This window comes from Mastacembelus armatus, chromosome 21 (genome assembly GCF_900324485.2).
Source record: "Mastacembelus armatus chromosome 21, fMasArm1.2, whole genome shotgun sequence".
Lineage (NCBI taxonomy): Eukaryota > Metazoa > Chordata > Actinopteri > Synbranchiformes > Mastacembelidae > Mastacembelus > Mastacembelus armatus.
Window position 1 is genome coordinate 6,946,512 of NC_046653.1, and position 20,140 is coordinate 6,966,651.

A 20,140-nucleotide genomic window follows, 5' to 3' on the forward strand; every position below is an offset into this window, starting at 1 on the left:
TGTAGACCCATTTATGGTTTCATGAGTTGTATTTGTACCTAATAATTTCAAATAACGTCCATTAAATTTGAATTCCATATTCACAAAAGACCTGACAACATGAGTATGGCTGTTTAAGGCTGGTTCAGTTGTTAAAGCTAAGAAAATAATCTGTGTAACTCTTAATCCATCGTGAAAAAAATATTCGCTTTATTTGACAAACATCAGTCGCTAAAACAGAGCTTACGATAGGTTATGAAGACCTAAACTTATTTTGTCACATTCCCAAAGCTGTAATACTATTACATGAAGAAAATACAACCAGAGACACTTGGACGAGAAACGGTTACAGAGCATAAACAAACATTTTGAGCCACCCACAAACCAAATTAGTTTTATTTAGATGATATTATTGTATTCGATGACATGCTTGACACATCATAGTTTATTTGACTGCTTTTCATTCACATCAGTGAAACGCAGTGGCTCCTTCAATGCTGCATGACAGCATTTAGTGTAGACAAAAAAAAAAAATATTCTAAAACTAAAATTTTCTGTGCCATCTATAGGATGCATCTTCTGGCTACATCAGCATATCAAACTGGAATATTGCTCTTTTCAATTTGTAGAGCATCCTATATGAAACCCCACCATAATCTGTATGCTAATGTGTAGCTTTTCTGCCATAGTCCAGTCAACTACGGCCAAGTCTGTTCCTGGCGGTGGCATGGGGGACTTGTCCTGCCCTTTGTGCTGCTCACATGCGAGTGTGTACGGCATTGACTGTAATGTCACATTCACGCTCTGATGCTAACCTTGGCTGGCATGTGCATAAGCCCTTTCTTCTGTTTTTACTAAGAACTCTTCTCCAGTGAATTTAAAAAGAGGTTACAAAAACCCTTAAACAAAAGGTTCAGACTGTCCTCACATTCACCTGGGGGTTTCATCTTGTGTACACTCACAACAGTATGTGCCATAGAATCTCCACTTTTGGAGTGTAGATGTTTTCCCCAAAGTATAGACTGATATATTATGCATTCACAAGTGGGCTGCAATCTTAATGTCTACTTCATAAGTAATGGTCACAACCTGCGGCATCCTGCTCACCACAATTTTGGTGATGGGGTGATGGGGCAGCAGTAATGTGTCCCTCCCTGAGGGGAAGTGCAGAATGTCATGCAATCCAGGGTTTTGCTGCTGTATTTGCAACATCTCCAACAGCATCACCCGTCTTCCAAAAAATTCCAGCCTGCTGCCCTGTACGCTGATCACTGGCCCAGACAATACTCTATTTCAGCTGCAGATTCTGTATCTATCTAGGACTGCTGTTAAAGAAAGTCAGTGCCTGCTCTGCAGTAATTTGAAGGCCCTCAATAGTGGAGTATGGCAGTAAGGAAGAGATTTGATTCCTCTGTGATCTTAAATGCTGAGAGTGCACAAAACTGTACGATTTAATCGTACGATTTAAACACATCCGCACATCCATTTTAAAAAAAAATAAAAAAATAAATATTTAATATCACTAACTAGTTCATAGTCACATTGACCTTAAGCAAGCATTATCTATTAGTTTGTTTCACACAGACTGATTAACTGATTGAAACTGGCCACTCATGTAAAATTACATCAAAAATCAATTTCAATTCTAATCTTAACTTGGTAGGGAACAGCAGCACTGCAGGCCAGTTTTTGTCGATTTGTGCCAGTCACAGTGAAACGTGTAACAGCAAGGTCATCTGTGGCCTCATTATTTTGTGGCAAAGATGCGAAACTGACAAAGGCTGCAGGGTACACGGACTGTTTTCATATTGTGCTTTTCAAGCCAAGCAGGACAAAGCGGTTTGTAAAGCTCCTCGTCACGTTCGCACACATCACTGTCACTTCAGAATTCATCTAAAAGAACAAGAGCATATGAAAGTGTGATCAGTGAACAAAGATTTTTTTTTTTTTTTTTTTTATTTGTTTATCTTCCCCCATATGCCACTGCAGCAAAATCAAGGCAAATGACAACAGGGTGAACGGCTTTTTAACCGTTACAGTCAGACCACATGATGTCCTGCCTCTGGAAACACAGTGTTTCTCTTCGATCTTTAATGCAAGAGCTATACTACCTTTAAAAAAAAAAAAAAACATGTTAAGATCTGCCTCAAGAGACCCAAGCTTACACTGTATTGGCTCTGATCACATAATCACCAGAAGAAAAAAATTGCTTTATTTATTTACTGGTAGTTCATTTATTTTGTTCATCCATTCATTTTAGACCATTGAAGTGTCAGGCTGAATCGCGATAGGTTGTAAATAAAAGTCATTCAAAATTTGAATGTAAATTAGTGCTTCTGTGTCACATCACAGCACATGGTTTCTTCAGATGTTTCAGATGAAATGGAAAAAAAAACTAAATCAGACACAGATGCAAAGCATATGGCAGCTTTGCTTATTTTAGGAAAATCTAAATCAATATTTTAGGAAATCTACCACACACTTGACTACAGAATGTTTGAATGTTAGTGCAGGAGGTGGAATTGAGACATTCAATTGTTTATATAAACTATTATTATTATTATTATTATTCTCATTATTAAATGAAAGGATGGGCTTCATGCTGCTGCCATTGTGTTCGAATTGACCACATTTTGGATCAGCTCTGGCTCGTGTGTGGATCGCCTCTTGTCTCCGCCCTTCAGGTTGTGGAACTTTTTCCACAGGTCACGTAAAATCCCACTACTCCCAGTGAGATGTTGATTGAGACCTTTAAACCACTAGTTTCCAAGTTAAAACACAGGTACAGTTTGGGTAATGTTACTAAAACTAAACTGCCTCCTGTAAAAACATAACATCTTGTGCTTACATTACATCTTCCACCTGGTTTAGCTTTACCTAATTATACTTTCTGCCTCTTTTCCATTTCAGAAAAATTGGTTCAATCTGGAGATCTGTCGAAAACTTTTCTGGTTGCCTGAGCATTTGCTCTCCCATCCCCTCCAGGTCTGGATGTGCAGCTGTGGCAGTTTCATTATGTCCATGTCCTCTCCGCAAGAGACCGAACAGCTCATCTCACCAAGGCCAGGAGCCCGGCAAATACAACACTAACGGCATTTTTAATCTTTGTACTGATTATGTCTCATATGAGCAAATGCGATGCAGCTCACATGCATCCTTTACTCCTTTTCCATGTTTCAAAACAGAAGCAGCAGGAAGGTGGGGAAACTGCTGAGTGGTACACAGGAGTGACTGATCGAGGCAGTACTGTGAAATAGTAGCTGCTGTTTACTTAAAACAATAACTAAGAAAGAGAAGAAAACAGGATGCCCGGCATTTCAGGAAACTGATACAGGACAATGGATGAATAGAGGCCAAAAATGGCACAGAAGTAGCCATTGATAAGGGAAGTCAAGAAAAGGTCCCACTGTTAAGGAAATAATCAATTTCAAAAAGGTCAGAATCCTTTAAGAAAAAAAATACAGTACTGTGCTAAAGTTTTAGGCACTAAAAATACACAGGGGGTGTTTTTAATATAGATTACATAAATTGTGTTTTCATTTATCAGTTAACTTGATACAAAGTGCAGTAAAGGGAACAGGACCTAAATCTAATCAGTATTTGCAGCTCTCCCCTTTGCCCTTAAACAATCAGCAGTTCTCTTTGGTTTGACCTGCACACAGTTTCTCCTGGTACTTTGCAGGACCTTGGAGAAGCTGCTGCAGTTCTTCTGTAGATTCAGGCTGTCCCAGTGTTTCTGTCTCTTCATGTGATCCCAGACTGACTCCACACTGCTGAGATCTGGGCTCTTTGGGGGTCAGACCATCTGCTGTAGGACTCCTGGTTCTCCTTGCCTCTTAAAAGAGTTCTTCATGAACTATAGTGGGTTCTTTATGGACTACTTGTCCTGCACAATGGGCTGCACGATGAACCTGTGTTCAATCAGACAACTGATGGTGTGATAAGAATCTAAAACATCTGAAGTGCCTGAAACTTCGGCACAGTACTGTATGTAAATATTGTCCCTGCTTGTAATACTCTTCATTTATATTCCTGGTTCGAAATTGTTCATGACACACTGTAAAATCACTTTTCTCCTAATTAACTATACTTGGACCTGCCGATCTTAAGATGAGACTAGACCGATGTTTATTTTTGAGCAAATTTATTTAGGAAGGCATCAAGAGTGAAGGCACTTTTAATTTCATCCAATCTGTGCATCCGAAAATATTGCTTGCAAACAATTATTGGCCAGTGTCATAGTGACAACTTCCCTAATTTGGTGCTTGGCAGGTGTTCATTGGGTCTAGTAATAGTATTAAAGTATAAAAAGATCAACTTGGCTTCTACAGAACCTAAAAGATACACAAACTGCTCAGTCTCTGAAGGTTGACTATCACTTCTAGAGGTTATGTTTAGTTCATCATTCATGCGTTCCACACGGGCCTATGAGCTAAAACACTTGTTTTAGGGTAACAAAGTGGCAGGATGTTTATCCAGCAGTTTATTAATCGACACTGCGCCCATGTGTTTTCCTTCATATGTGTATCCTCATCAGCCTCCACCAGCCTGTAAATCCTGAGGAAATGCAAACAATGTCCTGAGGGCAGGGAGCATGTGGGTCGATGACAGAAGCTGCTGTGTCCACATGTGTGAAGGCTGTGGTTCTTGTTGCCTCCAAGTTTGCATTATAGGAATATTATAAGAACAGCTGGTAACGATTTATTAGCATGGACAGTAGCTGCTACTGCTGCTGCATGGATCCACTAACCCAGAGTCAATGCAGCATCTCAGCTGCATGCAGTTTTCCGGAAAGAGCACAATGCAGCAGAGCTAGACGAACACTTAGCTCACATGCAGTGAAACACATACACACAGCCACATGGTCAGTTTGGCACGGCATCCTCGGTACCTGGTCGAGGCTGTTTTTCCCTCTTTAAACACCTCAGCGAGTGGAGCAGTGCTGCAGCGGTACTACGGAATATGCAGTCAAGTCCAGAGTAGCCGGCCTTCCAACTGAGCTGTGATCAGTGTCTGCTAAGGTTGCCCTTTGCAGTGTTTCGTTTTAGCTGACTACTGCGAACCCCATTTTGCAAAATCTCAATTAGTCCCTTTAACTCAGCAAATCAGCAAGATTGCTTTTCCCCTACACAGCTGCAAGTCGATTCAGTCATTCTGCATAATTTCTTTAAATAAAAACGACTGTTCACCAGTGAAATCTTTATCCTGTGTTGTTGTTCTGCAAAATAATCATCTATGCTGCATGCTTTCAAGGAAAATGTGAGTCTATATTACATGTTAGAGCCAAGTGTCACACCCCACCGCTGAGACAGCTTTGGGAATGGGGTTCCTTAAAAGGGGAAACACCGCTCAACTCGAGAGAAGCTGTTGTTACCAGGACAAGTCAAAGAAGATTTATCAACAGTAAGTTCCTTGTACGTGAATGAACATGAAAGGCCACTTCACACATTCATTATTTCAATGTGTCTTTGTTCAAAGCTGAAGAGACACCAAACACCAAACGGCAAACACATCCACACATCCACTGCTGAGCAAGTCAAAAGAAATTCTCCCTGGCTTTTCTTGGGCTGATGTGACTCTACAAAACATCCCACAGGCAAATTGTTTTGGGACACTAAAGGATGAGTAACTCTCCAGATGGTAGATAAGTCAAATACTGGTTTGACGCAACAATTAGAACGTGCTCTAAAACAAACATGCACAGTCCTCTGCGGGGCCTGCTACACTCCAAATGTAGTGCACAGTGCTACTGACGACACACAGCTGAAGACACTGGTGCTCGAAGTAAACTATTCCACAGCAGCACTTTGAGAGATAAAGGCTGAGATGAAGCCGTGGCTAACGGACGGACACTGCCAGTGTGCATGCTGCAGGAAACAGCCGGGTGTGTGTGTAGTGTAAGTGGGCTTCCTGGGTCCATTACTTCAGTGGCTTCACACTGCCTTGACATGCAAAAATAATCTTTTACGAGTACTTCCGAATATTCAAAATCATGATAAAACCAACACTTAAGCATTAGGCCATTTCATAAAAAGTACTATCAAAGGTTTTGTAATGTTTTATATTTGCACTTCTCATATAAAATTTAAATCTACCCAGGATTTGACCAATAAATCAACAAAGCTATTGGCCACAATGCTGTTTTTTGGATATTGATACTGGAATCAGTCTCAAAAACTCAGCGTCAGTCAGGCTATCGCTCTGAAATACATCTGCTACAAAACTTCTGCTAAGCCCATCTCGGTGCAGGCACTGCTTCATATTATTTGTGCGAAACGTGATATGTTGTTGGACTGACAGATAAAGGAAGTTAGATACATTTGCTGACAGTTGATTACAATGAATTGTAACTATAGTCTGCACAGCAAACTGTTGGCAGCTCACATAATGCTGGACTAACTAGAAACCTAAAGATTCTCCCTATTTCGCAAAAAAGGAGAAGAATGTTAAACTTTATAATCCAACAAATTCTATAAATCTATTCTTATTAGGCAGCTAGTGCCATCTAAACACACAACACAAACAGGAGAACATGAGTAGGCCACCTCAAGAAAACTAGATTTATTAGATTGCTGACTTATTATTCGCAGGAACCATTACAGGAATATCATATTGCAGGTTTAATTTTAGTCTTGCTCTCCTTTTCGTGAAGTCGCAGGGGAATCAGATTAAGTGTTACTGACGTTTGAATAATCCTGTTGTTACACTTTCAGGCTAGGGATGACTTCCTTTAATAGCGCCCACGAGACAGGAGCATCAGCCGAGGGAGCTCCAAACACCGTGCGCAGCCTGCGTTTCTGTCCTCTGCTCGCCGTGCACCAGCAGCCCTGCAAGCGTGTGTGTGTGTGTGTGTGTGTGTGTGTGTGTGTGCACAGACAGCAGACCTGAACACTGCACCGCATATACCCGCAGACCCCGCCAGTGTGTTGCAGCAGCTAGCGGTAATGCGAGTGTGTCTGTGGGAAGCGCACATGATGCGGGCTCCCGGGTGGACCTGCACCACTGACAGGGCACAGCCGAGGTAACATGACAGCCATAAATCCCACAGTCGCGCTGCGCACACGCACACAAACACAAACACACGGTCATTTCACAACCGGGGCAGAAGTACATGTTTTTGGTTCTCCGGTGATGTGGCTCATTTTGACCGGCGAGTCCCCGCGTCCACGCTGTCCTACGGGATTAACCAGCCTATATATTATATAAACACAACCGGAACCCAAATCATATTAGCCAGCCCGTCCGTTTCATCCTCCGCAGCCTCAAAATAACACGCAAAGGGGGTACTCACGGTTTGTGCGGGAAAGGAAACTTGGGATTTCCAGACCCGTAGAAATCTTCTGCGGCGCTTCACTTCAAAACACAGACGTGTGTTCTTGCTCCGTGTCGTCGCTGGTGTTGGAGAAAAACGCACCGAGGCTGAGAAGCGGTGTACAGTCGCATGTACTGCAGTGCTCGCTGTCTACCGTCGGCCCGCGTCTTCCTCGCCCTCACACTTTGGTTTGGCTGGTACAGGAAACGCCGCGTTACCGCCGCCCGGTGGTGTGGAGTGAGCGAGGACTGCGGCTCGGCCAGAGACTGCAGCAGGTCACCGCTCAGAGGGCTCAGAATAAAACCAAGAGGCATGAAAACACCAAAAAGCTCGTAGAACAGTGTGGGATTTAAGGACACATATTTACATTAGCTGTAGCATTATATATTTAACCTTAATTTGACCAGCAGCGCGTACACCCAGAATACTTTTGGGTGTTGAGATCTCCAGTAAGTAGCTCTGTCCTATCGGTGGCACGAACCATTACAGGAGCCGACTCTAGGGGCGCTGTTCTGTGGTCTGAGTGGCCCGGACCACTGGCCTGTGTGGCCTATCGGTGGCACGGACCATTACAGAGACCAGCTCTAGGGGCGCTGTTCTGTGGTCTGAGTGGCAGCAGTGTGTCCTGTCTGGTCCGTGCCTGCCAGGTGTCTGGTCTCTCTCAAGGATTTGAGGTCTGTGCCGTGCTACCTGTGTGGTCCTGGTGGTTTGGGGCATCTGTATAAATGCACGTCATTGTATTAAAATCACAACACGATCTCACACTAAGGAGAATTTCGCGGACAGTCCAAAAATAAAATACAGCATACATTCAAGTCTATATGTTCGGAAAGTCTTTCTGTTTTTTTTTTTTTCTTAATCTATTTATTTTATTTAATTTATTAATCAATTCCTGTCGCGTTGTATGTGAACCACAAGGACAGAAACTGTCTCATCTCTGGTTCTTTAGCTCATAGAAATAAGCATATGCCCCAGATTCAAAAAGTAGGCAGATCGAGTTTTACTTAGGCATCTGTTTTTATTCACGAGCACGTCAGAAGGTATTAGAGAAATGCATTTTATTATTATTTAAGTTTAACATGTAAATTAGCAATAGATACATCAGGGGCGCTGTTCTGTGGCCTGAGTGGCACGGACCACTGGCCTGTGTCGCAGCAGTGTGGCCTGTCTGGTCCGTGCCTGTGGTCTGTGGACATTGTTGGCTATAAAGTAGTAAAAACCTCTCACAGGTCGGCTTCATTTAGATTTTCACTGAGCTGGTCAAAATGGCAAAAAGGCGATTAAATGTTACCGACAGCATGACGACCAGCAAAGACATGCAAAAAGCTCCCGGCATGCATTTTATATCAGTTCAAATATACATATTGAGAATCAGGTAATACTCATATCCATAGTATTAACAGTGGTAATATCATTGTAGTGTCTGCCGTCGAGCTCTGTCTCCAGACTCTGTCTTTATTTAGGCTGCTGTTGGTCCATATCCGCGTGGTCAAAACTCTAGTGGACTGTCCACGCAACTTACACATTTTTTTTCTTAACACATTTATTGTCAGCCAAACCAGCTGCACCACTTTTAGCCTACAATGACTTTGAAATCACTTCAATCCATCACCATACTATCCACATTACAACTGTCGTCATATAACAATGAATGAACGAACGAATGAATGAATCAAAAGTGGGAAAGCATGTGAAAATACTGTGTAATATAGCTAATATTGTGGTCCGTGCCACTCAGACCGCAGAACAGCGGCCCTAATGTATCTATTACTAATTTACATGTTAAACTTAAATAATAAAATGCATTTCTCTAATACCTTCTGACGTGCTCCAGGCTTGTAGTTGGTGATCACCTTAAACCCTTTCCAGACAGAGGCAGAGGTGTTGGCTGAGAGTTGCTGTTCCTTTCTCTCACCATGCACACATTTAGCTCTTCTCACCTCCTGACTAAATCTATACTTGGCCTTTCTCTGTCCCCACTTCTGTATGCAGCCTCCTTCTCTGACCTGAGCCGTCTGAGTTTAGCTGTGAACTAGGGTTTGTCGTTGTTATAACTCACCCTGGTGCGTGATGGAATGACGCTGTCCTCACAGAAGTTAATGTAGGACGTCACAGTGTCTGTGTCCTCATCCAGACTGTTGTACAGTCCAAACAGTCCTGAAGTTCCCCCGCAGCCTCACTGGTCCACTTCTTTGATGTCCTCACAACAGGTTTGCAGAGTTTTAGTTTCTGCCTGTATCCAGGAATCAAATGCACCATGATGTGGTCGGACTGGCCCAGTGCGTCACGAGGGACAGCACGATAAGCACCACTGATGGTGGAGTAGCAGTGATCCAGTACGTTCCCCTCTCTGGTCGTGCACTTAATAAACTGTTTGTATTTAGGCAGTTCGTGGGAAAGATTACCTTTGTTAAAGTCTCCTAGCACAATAACCAAGGTGTCTGGGTTTGGCTGTTCTACACGCAGTATCTCGTCAGCCAGCGCGCGCTGCGCTTCGCGCACATTGCCTGTAAACAGCGACGGGAATGAAGGAGCAGAACTCACAGGGCGAGTAGAAGGGCTTGCAGTTGATGGTGAAGGGCCCCAGGTCCGGGGAACAGTGCTGAGACAGTATTGTCACATCGTTGCACCAGCTGTTGTTGATGTAGAAGCAGATTCCAACACCTTTTGCTCTGTGGAGTTAAAATCCACTCAGCTGTAGCACAGAGTCCGGTATAAGATCACAATTCATCCCACATAATTCATCCCATACATATAACATCACCAAATACAATCACAGGAAAAGTGAGCAACAAGGTTAGCCTATATGGGGCATATATGTTGCATGCATTTTTCCCAGTGTGACCTAAGGAAATGACTATTGTACTGTATTGATGTAGGTATGTAACTTTCGAAACCAAAAAGTGTAACAATAATGTGATTTAAGCAAAGCTGCTGCTGAGTACTCCTGCAGTCGACACATGATGTCTCCTTCATTTGTTTGTGGTTTTTCTGTTTAAATGTGTTTCAGTGTGTTGAAATTCAGTCATATGGTGTCTAGCCTTCATTTTCAAGGCATTGAAAAAGTATGTGGCCAAAGACAAGGTGGAAATCTGGAAAACTGGACCTTCAACGTTTGAAATGAGAAGCATACTGGATACATAGATTGAATACTATCCCTTTGGGCCATAAGCCTATTTTTTGGACCTCTGCTAGAAAATTGCATACCCATAATGAAATGAATATACCTCTGCAACCACAAGGTCTATTTGAATACTTTTGGTGTCATATAAAAGATGAAAATTGTGAGCTTTGTGCAGATGTGAAAATATCAGTATATGTGTTACTGGTGAGAAGTAAATGAAGATGGCACACAGGAAAAATCTTCAGCCTTGCCTAAAAAAAGCACTTTCAGGATGAGTATATTTTGAGAATGATGCAGCAGAAGCTGTAAACCTATATGAAATCATAATAAAACGTTAACATTATCGCTGCAATAGTTTAATCTGATAAAGTGAAGCAGAACAAAATTTGAGAGGTTTTAGTACAGTAGCTAAGTTTCGGCGAGATTTCCAAAATGGCCATTTTGGCACAGTTTGACACCATGTGTGCCATTTGTAGTTTCTCATGAAAAACACTATATATTTCATTTGTATATCACTAATGGTATTCAATACTTTCAAAATCAATAATTAAGTGAAAAGTGTCGAATCTGCGACCCCAAAATACGGCTCTTTCCTCCCCTAGGCGTCAATTCTCAGGTCCTTGCTACTTCCCTATGTCATTGCCAGGGCTCTATCTCCACAACGGATTGGTCGATTTAAGTGATTGGCTCATTTGAAACATTAGAGCCAGTAGAATGATGCTAAAATGAGACTGACAGCACGGTCGGTCAATCAGAATCTGTGGAACGTTGTGTGTTTGGGAGGCCAGGCTGCTGCACGCGGAGGTGATAAATTTTTCCCTTGTGTCTGAATGTCCACCCTATTCCCTAACCCCTCAATCACTATATAGTGGAACACGGCAAAGTGGACTACATAGTGCACTATATAATGCACTCAATTGTTAACACTTTCGGACACTCACCCACTACTTTTTTTCTGTCGCCGATTATGCTGTTTCTGTGTTTTGGCTTCTATCTTTCAAATGCTTTGCCGTACGGTGTTTTTACACACAACTTCAGACTCTGCAGAGTCTCTGCTTTCATATGTATGTGTTTACATCTGTATATTGTGTGTTTGCACAAAGTGCTGTAACAGTAGACCCAGAAATGTGGCGAGTGGGTTGACACAGCGGTGCTGTGTGGAGTTTGATATTTAGTAATTCATTCAGTTGTCACTTTAGTTGTGTTTGGAGCATGTAAAAAAAAATTTTATAGTCTTTAGCCCAGGCTCTGCAGTTTATTTGATGTGAAACATCGCTATATTCTTTCAGTATTAGTACATTGTTTCACACTGTGTTTACTAACCGCTCCCTAAAGTCCCCAAATTTGGGGAATAAAGAAGAAAGACAAGTAAGTCCGTGTGCAGCCTTTTCCTTCCTTTTAGTCAAGAGATCCTGAATGACCAGCCCCGGCATAAGTATTGTGGGGTTGCTAACCACTGTTTGTTAATTGATAAATGTAAAAAATACTTTATCACTTCAAATGGTTTAAGGGTGAAATAAAGTTATTGTTTGCACTAGTATTCCTCACCCTGATGGCCAGCCAGGTATCTAAAGAAAGTAACAAGGACAGAAGTTAGTGTAGCTCAGACAACAGACTTTTAGAAACTACCGGTAGTCATGTTTGAAGAAGGATAACTTTATTAACACAAGTTATGTTAGTTCAGGTAACTGAAAGAGAGTCTAAAACCACAGCCCCCAGGCCTGCAGATTCTTTTGTTTCCCTACAAACCATGAGTGTGTGAATTCAGAGCAAGCCGATGTAAGTTAAAATACTGAGTTTCCTACTGACTGCATTTGTTTTACGTGTAAATGCTAACTGGTCTTATACATGTATAGCTCTTTTCTACACTCAAGTGTACTCACACAAACATTCACACATTCATACACCAAGGATCAAACCACCATCCTCCTGGTTCATGGTCAACCTGCTCTACCCCTTGAGCCACAGCTGCCCTAACATCTAATGGACTTGATTTGATCTGTGTAGGACTGATTTAGTGGATGCATTCATGATGTAGCTGAAAATAAGTTGTATTATTCAGATTTATTCAAGTTCTTATTTACTGAAATAACTGTGATAATTTGATTTCCTTCTGGCGGCACAGTGGTTAGCACAGTTGCCTCACAGCAAGAAGGTCCCAGGTTCACAGCCCATAAGGATCCTTTCTGTGTGGAGTTTGCATGTTCTCCCTGTACTTGTGTGGGTTTTCTCCAGGTACTCTGGTTTCCTCCCACAGTCCAAAAACATGTACCTCAGGTTGATTGGTGACTCTAAATTGCCCATAGGAGTGAGTGTGAGTGTGTGAGGTTCTTTGTCTCTATGTGGCCCTGTGATGGACTGGGGACCTGTCCAGGGTGTACCCCTGCCTTTCACCCAAAGAGAGCTGGGATAGATCCCTGTGTCCCTGGTTAGGAATAAGTGGGTATAGATGATGGATGGATGATTTCCTTCTTGTATTGACAAAACTATCCATCCATCCAGAGATCCGAGATGATGAATAGATGGTTGAAACTATCCTGTGTTTGAATGTGTACTCCACATCAGTGAATCAGCTGTACCAAATACTGAGTTAGAACAATGAGAAATAAATCTGTTGTAAATCCTAATAACAATAAGCATGGATAATTGATTTGCATAACGACAACCCCGTGGACCCTTGTATCCCTGGTCAAACAGGGATACAAGATACTCTCACAAGTTGTCCTGCCATGGACACCAGATGTCCTAAGAATATTAGCAGTTTGGTCTGAACTCCCCCCTTAAGTTGCAGGTCTGATCTGCAGCTGCTGGAAGTGCTTGTTTGAGGTTATTGGTGCCAAAGGAGGTTTGACCAGTTATTAAATCCAAAGTGTTCCCTTACTTTTTCTGCCAGCACTGTGAATCTTTAATGGATGTGTTGAATAACAACACCAATGATTGTCTATTGAGAAGATTTTACTTGCCTTGACTTAGATGATCAGGCCACATTGTCATGTAATTTCAATTCTTTTTCTTGCCCGTGTATATAAATTCTTTTTAGGTTTTAGGTCTGATCACTCCTAAATGTTCCACAAGTATGTGTGTGGTCTGTGGCATGGCACTGCTATGGTTTCAGAAAAGCACCTGAAAGTCTCTACAACTTGTCACCCATATTTACATCACCCCAGCAATACAAACTGTCTAATTGGAACATCCAGTCAGCCTTTTATCCCAGGTTGGTTAAGGTTACAATGAAGCCACAAAGTTTAGAAGGTAAAAGGTGTGTGTGTTGACCAGCAAAACACTGGTCTTTAACATAGGAGACTGGTTTGTTTCTGATAGCAACATGGCTTCAATTAATCATGATCGTGATCATTCTCAAACCTTAACTGTGTTATTTTAACCACGATTTGACATGTCGGTTCTTCCAAAGTCATGTTAAGATTGTTGTCCTGACAACATATGCAATCTCAAATCTGCCCGGCAGCAGGTTCCTTTATTTGTGTGCATGGAGTTTTATGCCGTTGCACGTAATGCATAAATGTGCGTAAATGCACAGGCATTAATTGTATCTATGCAAATCAGCACCTGACTTACATTTATTTTATAGAAATATAAATTATAGATCTACTGTCATGTCAGAGGATATGGTTGGGATATGATATGCAGTTGTGACAACTGAAAGGATTAAAATAAAGTTACACATTTAATTTACCAGTCACTTATTTTCATCCAGCTTTCTGAATTTTCAGTTTTTGCAGAGGAGCATTTCTTTCAATTCTTCATAGCCGTTTGGCAGCAGTTGCTGTGGTGAAAAAATGAATGAAATGCATTTAGACACTAATGACAAGAGCAAAACTAGAAACAATAAGGAATATACCAGGGATCAGGAACCACTTCAAAATAAAAGACAGAAGATTCTTCAAAATAAAAATTGAACTCAGGAAAGTCAGGACTGGTAGGTTCAGTAGTTCATTTTTATCCCATAGTTCTTCATTGCCGTTATTACGTACATTATGTAAGCACGACAACTACTCAGTTATATTTAGGCATTTAGGCAAAATGTTTCGGTTTAGGCAATAAAACATCTTGGTTAGGGTTAGGCAATAAAATGCTTTATTTGTTGGTCTATGCTTTTTTTTTTTTAACAGGGACATACAGACTTATGGGCCTGAAGAAGGATTCAGTTAAAATAAATCTGACTGACTTAGTCTCAAGTTTCAAATAGAAATGCTCATCATTGTACATTTCAAAAACAAATTATCAAATAAGTGCTTATATTCATAGTCACTAGGTACATAGTGCATTTCTTGTACCAGTGGATTAGGATTAAAACAGATTAACCTATTCCTTACTGGCAGCCTCTGCCATGACATTCCCAATTTTATCAGGTGTTGAAACACAGAACTCATTTCCATCACAAAATATATCATTGCTATTGTAATGGGATACATGTGGGTTTAACTCAGCTCCACCAAGACAATATCTGCTCTCAGATAAAACAATACTGCCACTCTATTGTATAATTATCATTTAAAGGTGGGTTCAAACATGCTAAGAGCACAGTAATGAGCTGATTACACTTCTAAAACTAACTAGAATAAGTTTAAAGCACCTGTTTAAGCATCTGGACCTGTGCCAACTGCTCTGTCCAGCATGCTAATATACAAATGATAGCATCATAGACATGATTTTAATGTGTTTATTGTGTTGGTTTAGCATATTAGTATGCTGTTATTTGCTAAGTAGCACTACACACAAACTAAGGCTGTAGGGTAACCCACAGAAAGTTGTGGATGGGGTAGCCGAGTTTTATGAGGTAGCACATTGTAAAATAAGTCAGCAAAGTCTGTCCCTGACTTCTGTGTGTGTTGAATAAAGACTGTTTATGTTTTATCAGCTTAGAAATATTGAGTTTGTTAATATTTGTGACTTTGGTAAAGATCAGATCACAATTTATGCAGAAAAAAACCAGGAAATTGCCAACAATGCCATTACTTGCCTTTGGAACTGTGCGGTCTGCAGAAACTTTCTGCCCTGAAAGGGTTAAGCAAGAGGCCCTGCTTCAGTAATACAATATGCAGTTTAGTTAGCCAGACTTGTGGTAGCAAAGGGCATTCAGCAGGAAGTATTACATAATGATTTACTTTTCTCTGTGTAGGACATCATTCAGATTTGTAAAGGTTTTATACTTCATTTACTTTGCAAATTTAATTCTGTTTAACTCAGTGATTATTAATTGTTGGTCTGTTAGGTATTAAAAGATACAGAAAGACTACAGTGCAGAAAGTGAGTGAAGAGTTAATATCTGGTTACTGCTTTAACAAAGGACACTGCAAAAAGTTAAGGATATACAAACTAAGAGAGAAGATAGAAGGTAAAAGAGGGTAAAAGCAGTGAAGAAAACAGCAGTAAAAAGGACCTGAAAGGAAGTAAAGAAGAGCTTTGGCTGACAAGGGACACCGTTTGGGAAAAGGAGTCGTCATGACATATCGGCTGTTTGAGGGGAAGGATCATGCCTCGATCTACCAAAAGTATCGCTTTACACCGCCAGATGAGCTCAAGAACATTATTCTTCAGTACCTAGATAAAAAGGTATGCCTTGGTCACACATTCTGTGAATATACAGTCTGTTATTTTACCATAGTGACATAGGGTATTCTGCCTATTTACTATACAAAATGAGAGTTTATGAAAAAGAAAATCTACAAGATTGAACCACTGACAAGAACTGCATTTCTACTAATGTCCTCAGAAGGGACAGCCACATGTGCTGGCAGTGGATCTGGGATGTGGAACAGGTCAAAACTCTCGGCTATTTGCGCCTTTTTTTAAAGAAGTGGTGGGTATTGACATCAGTGAGTGTCAACTAGAAGAGGCCAGAGCTGTGCCAGGGTATCCGAACGTCACATACAGGTAGGAGTATGTGTGAGCTGCTATGTTTTACATCAATAAATTATGATATGCTTAAAAACATAGTTGACAAAACCTAAATCAATGCAGATTTTACTCGAAGTCAAGATATATTCCCATATATAACCCCCATATAAAACACAGTTTGTTGGCTATTTTTGCATGAATAAAAGAAACTACATAAATTAGTAATGTTGAAGGTGCAGATAAGCACATTTTATTGGTTTTGGACGGACCCAGGGTAGCTGGTTACCTGTGTATGCAGTCTTTTTGGTAACCTAAGATAACAGTGCTGAGTGTAGCTTATATTTAGCATGTAATAGGGCGTTTTCAGCAGCTCAAATGATAAGGGGCTAAGTCATGATTGCACTGGGCTCATGCTTTCTTTGGAGGGAGGTCAAGTTGTAAATGTAAATATCAAGATAACATACTGGACTTTGGCTTGAGCACTTAGCTTCCCTCTTTTAAAGGTGCTTAAAGTTTGAATATTTTTTGCATAAGAAATAATTGTCAGTCCATCCTTCTGTGGCCACACAATAATTTGCAAAGAGAGGCAAATGGTTTCACTGGTAAGACTTAGAGCAGTATGTGTAACTTAGTGGACAACCTGCATTTGGCAGAAATTTTTCCAGTTGTTTGCATTGCAACCATAAGTTATGTGTGGATTAATTTCAACTTTTGGCCATCAACCTCCTTTCCTAGACTGGGTTTTCCCACCTGAACATTATACGTTTTTATGACTGCTATTCAGTGAATTTGAACCTTCCTCCCACTTCCCCTTGTGCATCACTAAATTACTACCCCTTTTTCCAACACTGTAATTAGTTCTGCTTTATTCTAAAATCAGTCCATGGCCTTAGAGTTAACCTGGTGTTTACTTGGTGTTAGTGTGAATCTTTGACAGGACAGAATATGTTCAGGGCTGAACTCAAAATGTTCTGGGCTAAACCTTCGAATAATTATGTCTAATAATGCCACTGTTCTCACCTAACACTCAGCAAGAGAGTAAAGTGTAGTTTTCATCAGTACGGTAGTGTAAAATGATGGACTACTAACATTTGCCAAGCAGTTCCTCATGAAGTTCAGAGGAAAACATTGTGAAATACTGAATCAATCTCTTTGAAAGCTTTTGTTGCACTGGAAGGATGAGTAAACTATGGGTGAATCCCAATTCCTTTATTTTACCAGTCCTTGGTTCTGCTCTGAGGAGTGTTGTCAAATCAACAAGGACACTGCCTGGAGGGGCTGTAACAAGGAAACAAGGCATCCTTCATGGAAGTCTGCTACAGATATACATGCCTCTTTATTGGAAATCACTTTGTGATTGGACATTTCACATTAAGGTTCAGAGAAAAGGTGTCCTCACTTCTTTACCTTGCATCTTACATGAGCAGGACTAAGAAGGAAGGAAAAGACATAAGTGAGGGAATGATGGATGCAGTTAGTAGAATTGGGATTCACCCCATCTTTGCAGCTGCTCTGTGTCTGTCCAGTAGTTGGATTTACAGGGGTTACCTGTCTATTGCACCTGCAGGAAGGGGACAGCAGAGGAGCTTCCGTTTACAGATGGCTCTGTAGATTTGCTCACAGCAGCGTCAGCAGCACACTGGTTTGATAAGTCAAGGTTTGTGACAGAAGCATGTCGCGTTTTGAAACCCGGGGGCTGCATTGCTCTGCTTGGGTTCACCGATTCTAGCACCAGGCATTATTACCAGAACTGTGGAGAAAGACTCAACCACATATATAAAGAGGTATGTGTAGACTTAAAGCCCTCTGATTTCAGCTGAGCAGTGTTAAACCTTAACAGCAACACTGGCATCATCACCATTGTCTAACAACTGTAGATATAATAACTTTCTGCATGGCATAAAAGAATAATCCATCCATCCATTATCTATACCTGCCTATTCCTATTTAGAGTCACAGGGATCTGCTGGAACCTATCCCAGCTCTCTTTGGGTGAAAGGCAGGGGTCCACCCTGGACAGGTCACCAGTCCATCATAGGGCCACATAGAGACAAACAACCTCACACACTCACACTCACTCCTATGGGCAATTTTAGAGTCACCAATCAACCTGACACTTAAAGAATAATTCAACACATATTTACTTTCTTTCTGAATATATAGTAGGAGTCAGAAAACGGTCAGTCGAGCCTAGCATAATTTGAAGCAGGAGTTAATCATCTGTCCATTGTTCAAAAACAACCTCCCAACACCTCTAAAGCTGAATCAGTATTAGCCAACATGGCTCATTTGTTAAATGCAAACATGAATGGAAGCATAAAATAGCAAACTGTCATTTTCATATCAGGGAGTTAACAATTTCTTTGTTGAGAATTATCAGGTATGCTGACTAAATGTAGCATCCCAAACAATTGCCAGTGAGGTTGCCAGATTTGGTACTATCAAGTCTTAGTACAGGTAAAACTACATGTGGTAGTGAACTAATAGTTAAACCTTTATCTAATTTAACATCCAGGTGAAGCAGGTGCTGGGGCCATACACAAGCAACCCAGTAGCTGTATGTGACACTAAGCTGGAGGAGCTGTACAAAGACATCCCTTTTCCAGACAAAGAGAGGTAATTGCCACATATACACCTACACAGACCACTGTCAGCTAAAATCCACACCAGTGTCCCTTCAGACATATACACTGTTAAATTGTTCATCAACAATGTTGTTTATTTTCAGGGCAAATAGTAAAAATACTGTACACTAAACAAGTAATTTTGCAACCTGTTCTGCTAATGCAAAAAGTACCCTTGAGTCCTGCCTCTGCAATTCACAGTTTTTTTTTAATGCAATAAAACACTGAAATACTGTATGCCACAGGATTGAGGGTGTTCAGGTAAAGTCTGTCATCCCAGTACGAGACGTGGTGGGATTCATTGAGTCCTGGTCTATGTTCCAAGCTTACAGGAAGAAAGACCCCCATTGTGCTCATGACCTGCTGCTCAGCACCCAGAAGAAGTAAACTATACCCACACACCTACACACAATTGAAAAGAGACAATGAACATCTAATTGTACATGTCTGCTATTATAATCCACTATTTATTTTTCAGTCATGCAATGTTAGGAATGTTTTTCTTTGGTGCTCCTCTGAGTACTGAGCTAAAGTCAACCTCTGCTGCTTCACAGGTTTCTGGATGAGATGGGAGTAGTGTCTCCTGACACTGAAATAGTGCAGGAATTGGAATATTTCTGTGTTCTGGCATCAAAACCGCAATAATCACACTATAGCACTGTATCTATGTTTTGAGAGAGAGACCTGTTAATATGAGTATATGTGAGATGTCTACAACTTCTGAACTTCAAAACATGTAATTCTTGATACATGACAGAGTGCACTAATTAACTAGTTATCTAATTAAACACAATTTTTTCCTCAGTACAACTTTTGTTCTGCCATTTTCTTGTGTAATATAAATTCACTACACCCAAAGAGGAAGAGGAAAATTTGACTGATGAATATTTAATGCCCTGCCTTTCATAGGTAAGAACTGTAACACTAGATCACAGTAGTATAGTTGACTGATCCGCCAGTATGTTCAAATATCTGTCAATAGAGCATCTACAAATGACGTTATAAGGTACAGTACCTTTTGGGCCCTTTGAACTTGTGGCTAATGTACACAGTAGAGCTTATTATATAGTAATTACAAAGAAAAAAGCGGCTCTGTGAAAATAAATTAATTTGAATATTTCTATTTCAAGTTACAAACAAGCCACTAAGACACGGGAGACTAATTATTGAAACACTCCATACAAAAAAAAAAAAAATACAATCCAGGATATAAAATATTGGCTACTAATGAGACCATTTCCA

The 20,140-nt window shown here is 40.8% G+C and overlaps 2 protein-coding genes across 3 annotated transcripts in view; one reads left to right on the forward strand and one right to left on the reverse strand.

Annotated features, from left to right (window-relative positions):
• The window catches only part of adarb1b (adenosine deaminase RNA specific B1b), a 104,032-nt gene extending 96,570 nt beyond the window's left edge, over nt 1-7,462 (reverse strand). For both annotated transcript variants that reach the window (XM_026295892.2, XM_026295891.2), the window contains exon 1: nt 7,271-7,462. The gene's annotated coding sequence lies outside the window, so the exon portion shown is untranslated. The remainder of the gene's footprint in view (nt 1-7,270) is intronic.
• An 8,030-nt stretch (nt 7,463-15,492) lies between these two features.
• Nucleotides 15,493-19,708, forward strand: LOC113122949 (putative methyltransferase DDB_G0268948). Its single transcript, XM_026294635.1, has 6 exons — nt 15,493-15,989; nt 16,150-16,310; nt 17,842-18,058; nt 18,790-18,890; nt 19,144-19,281; nt 19,453-19,708. Exons 1-6 carry the CDS (start codon nt 15,879-15,881, stop codon nt 19,541-19,543), a joined length of 819 nt encoding a protein of 272 aa, XP_026150420.1. The 5' UTR covers nt 15,493-15,878; the 3' UTR covers nt 19,544-19,708.
• The last annotated feature ends 432 nt before the right edge of the window (nt 19,709-20,140 follow it).

What these genes read in the sequence shown, in the direction of transcription:
- LOC113122949 (XM_026294635.1), top strand. Translation starts at nt 15,879, where the DNA reads ATGACATATCGGCTGTTTGAGGGGAAGGATCATGCCTCGATCTACCAA. An exon ending in TCAACCACATATATAAAGAG is followed by an intron (nt 18,059 to 18,789) that starts GTATGTGTAGAC and finishes TTTAACATCCAG; the next exon opens with GTGAAGCAGGTGCTGGGGCC. An exon ending in CTGCTCAGCACCCAGAAGAA is followed by an intron (nt 19,282 to 19,452) that starts GTAAACTATACC and finishes GCTGCTTCACAG; the next exon opens with GTTTCTGGATGAGATGGGAG.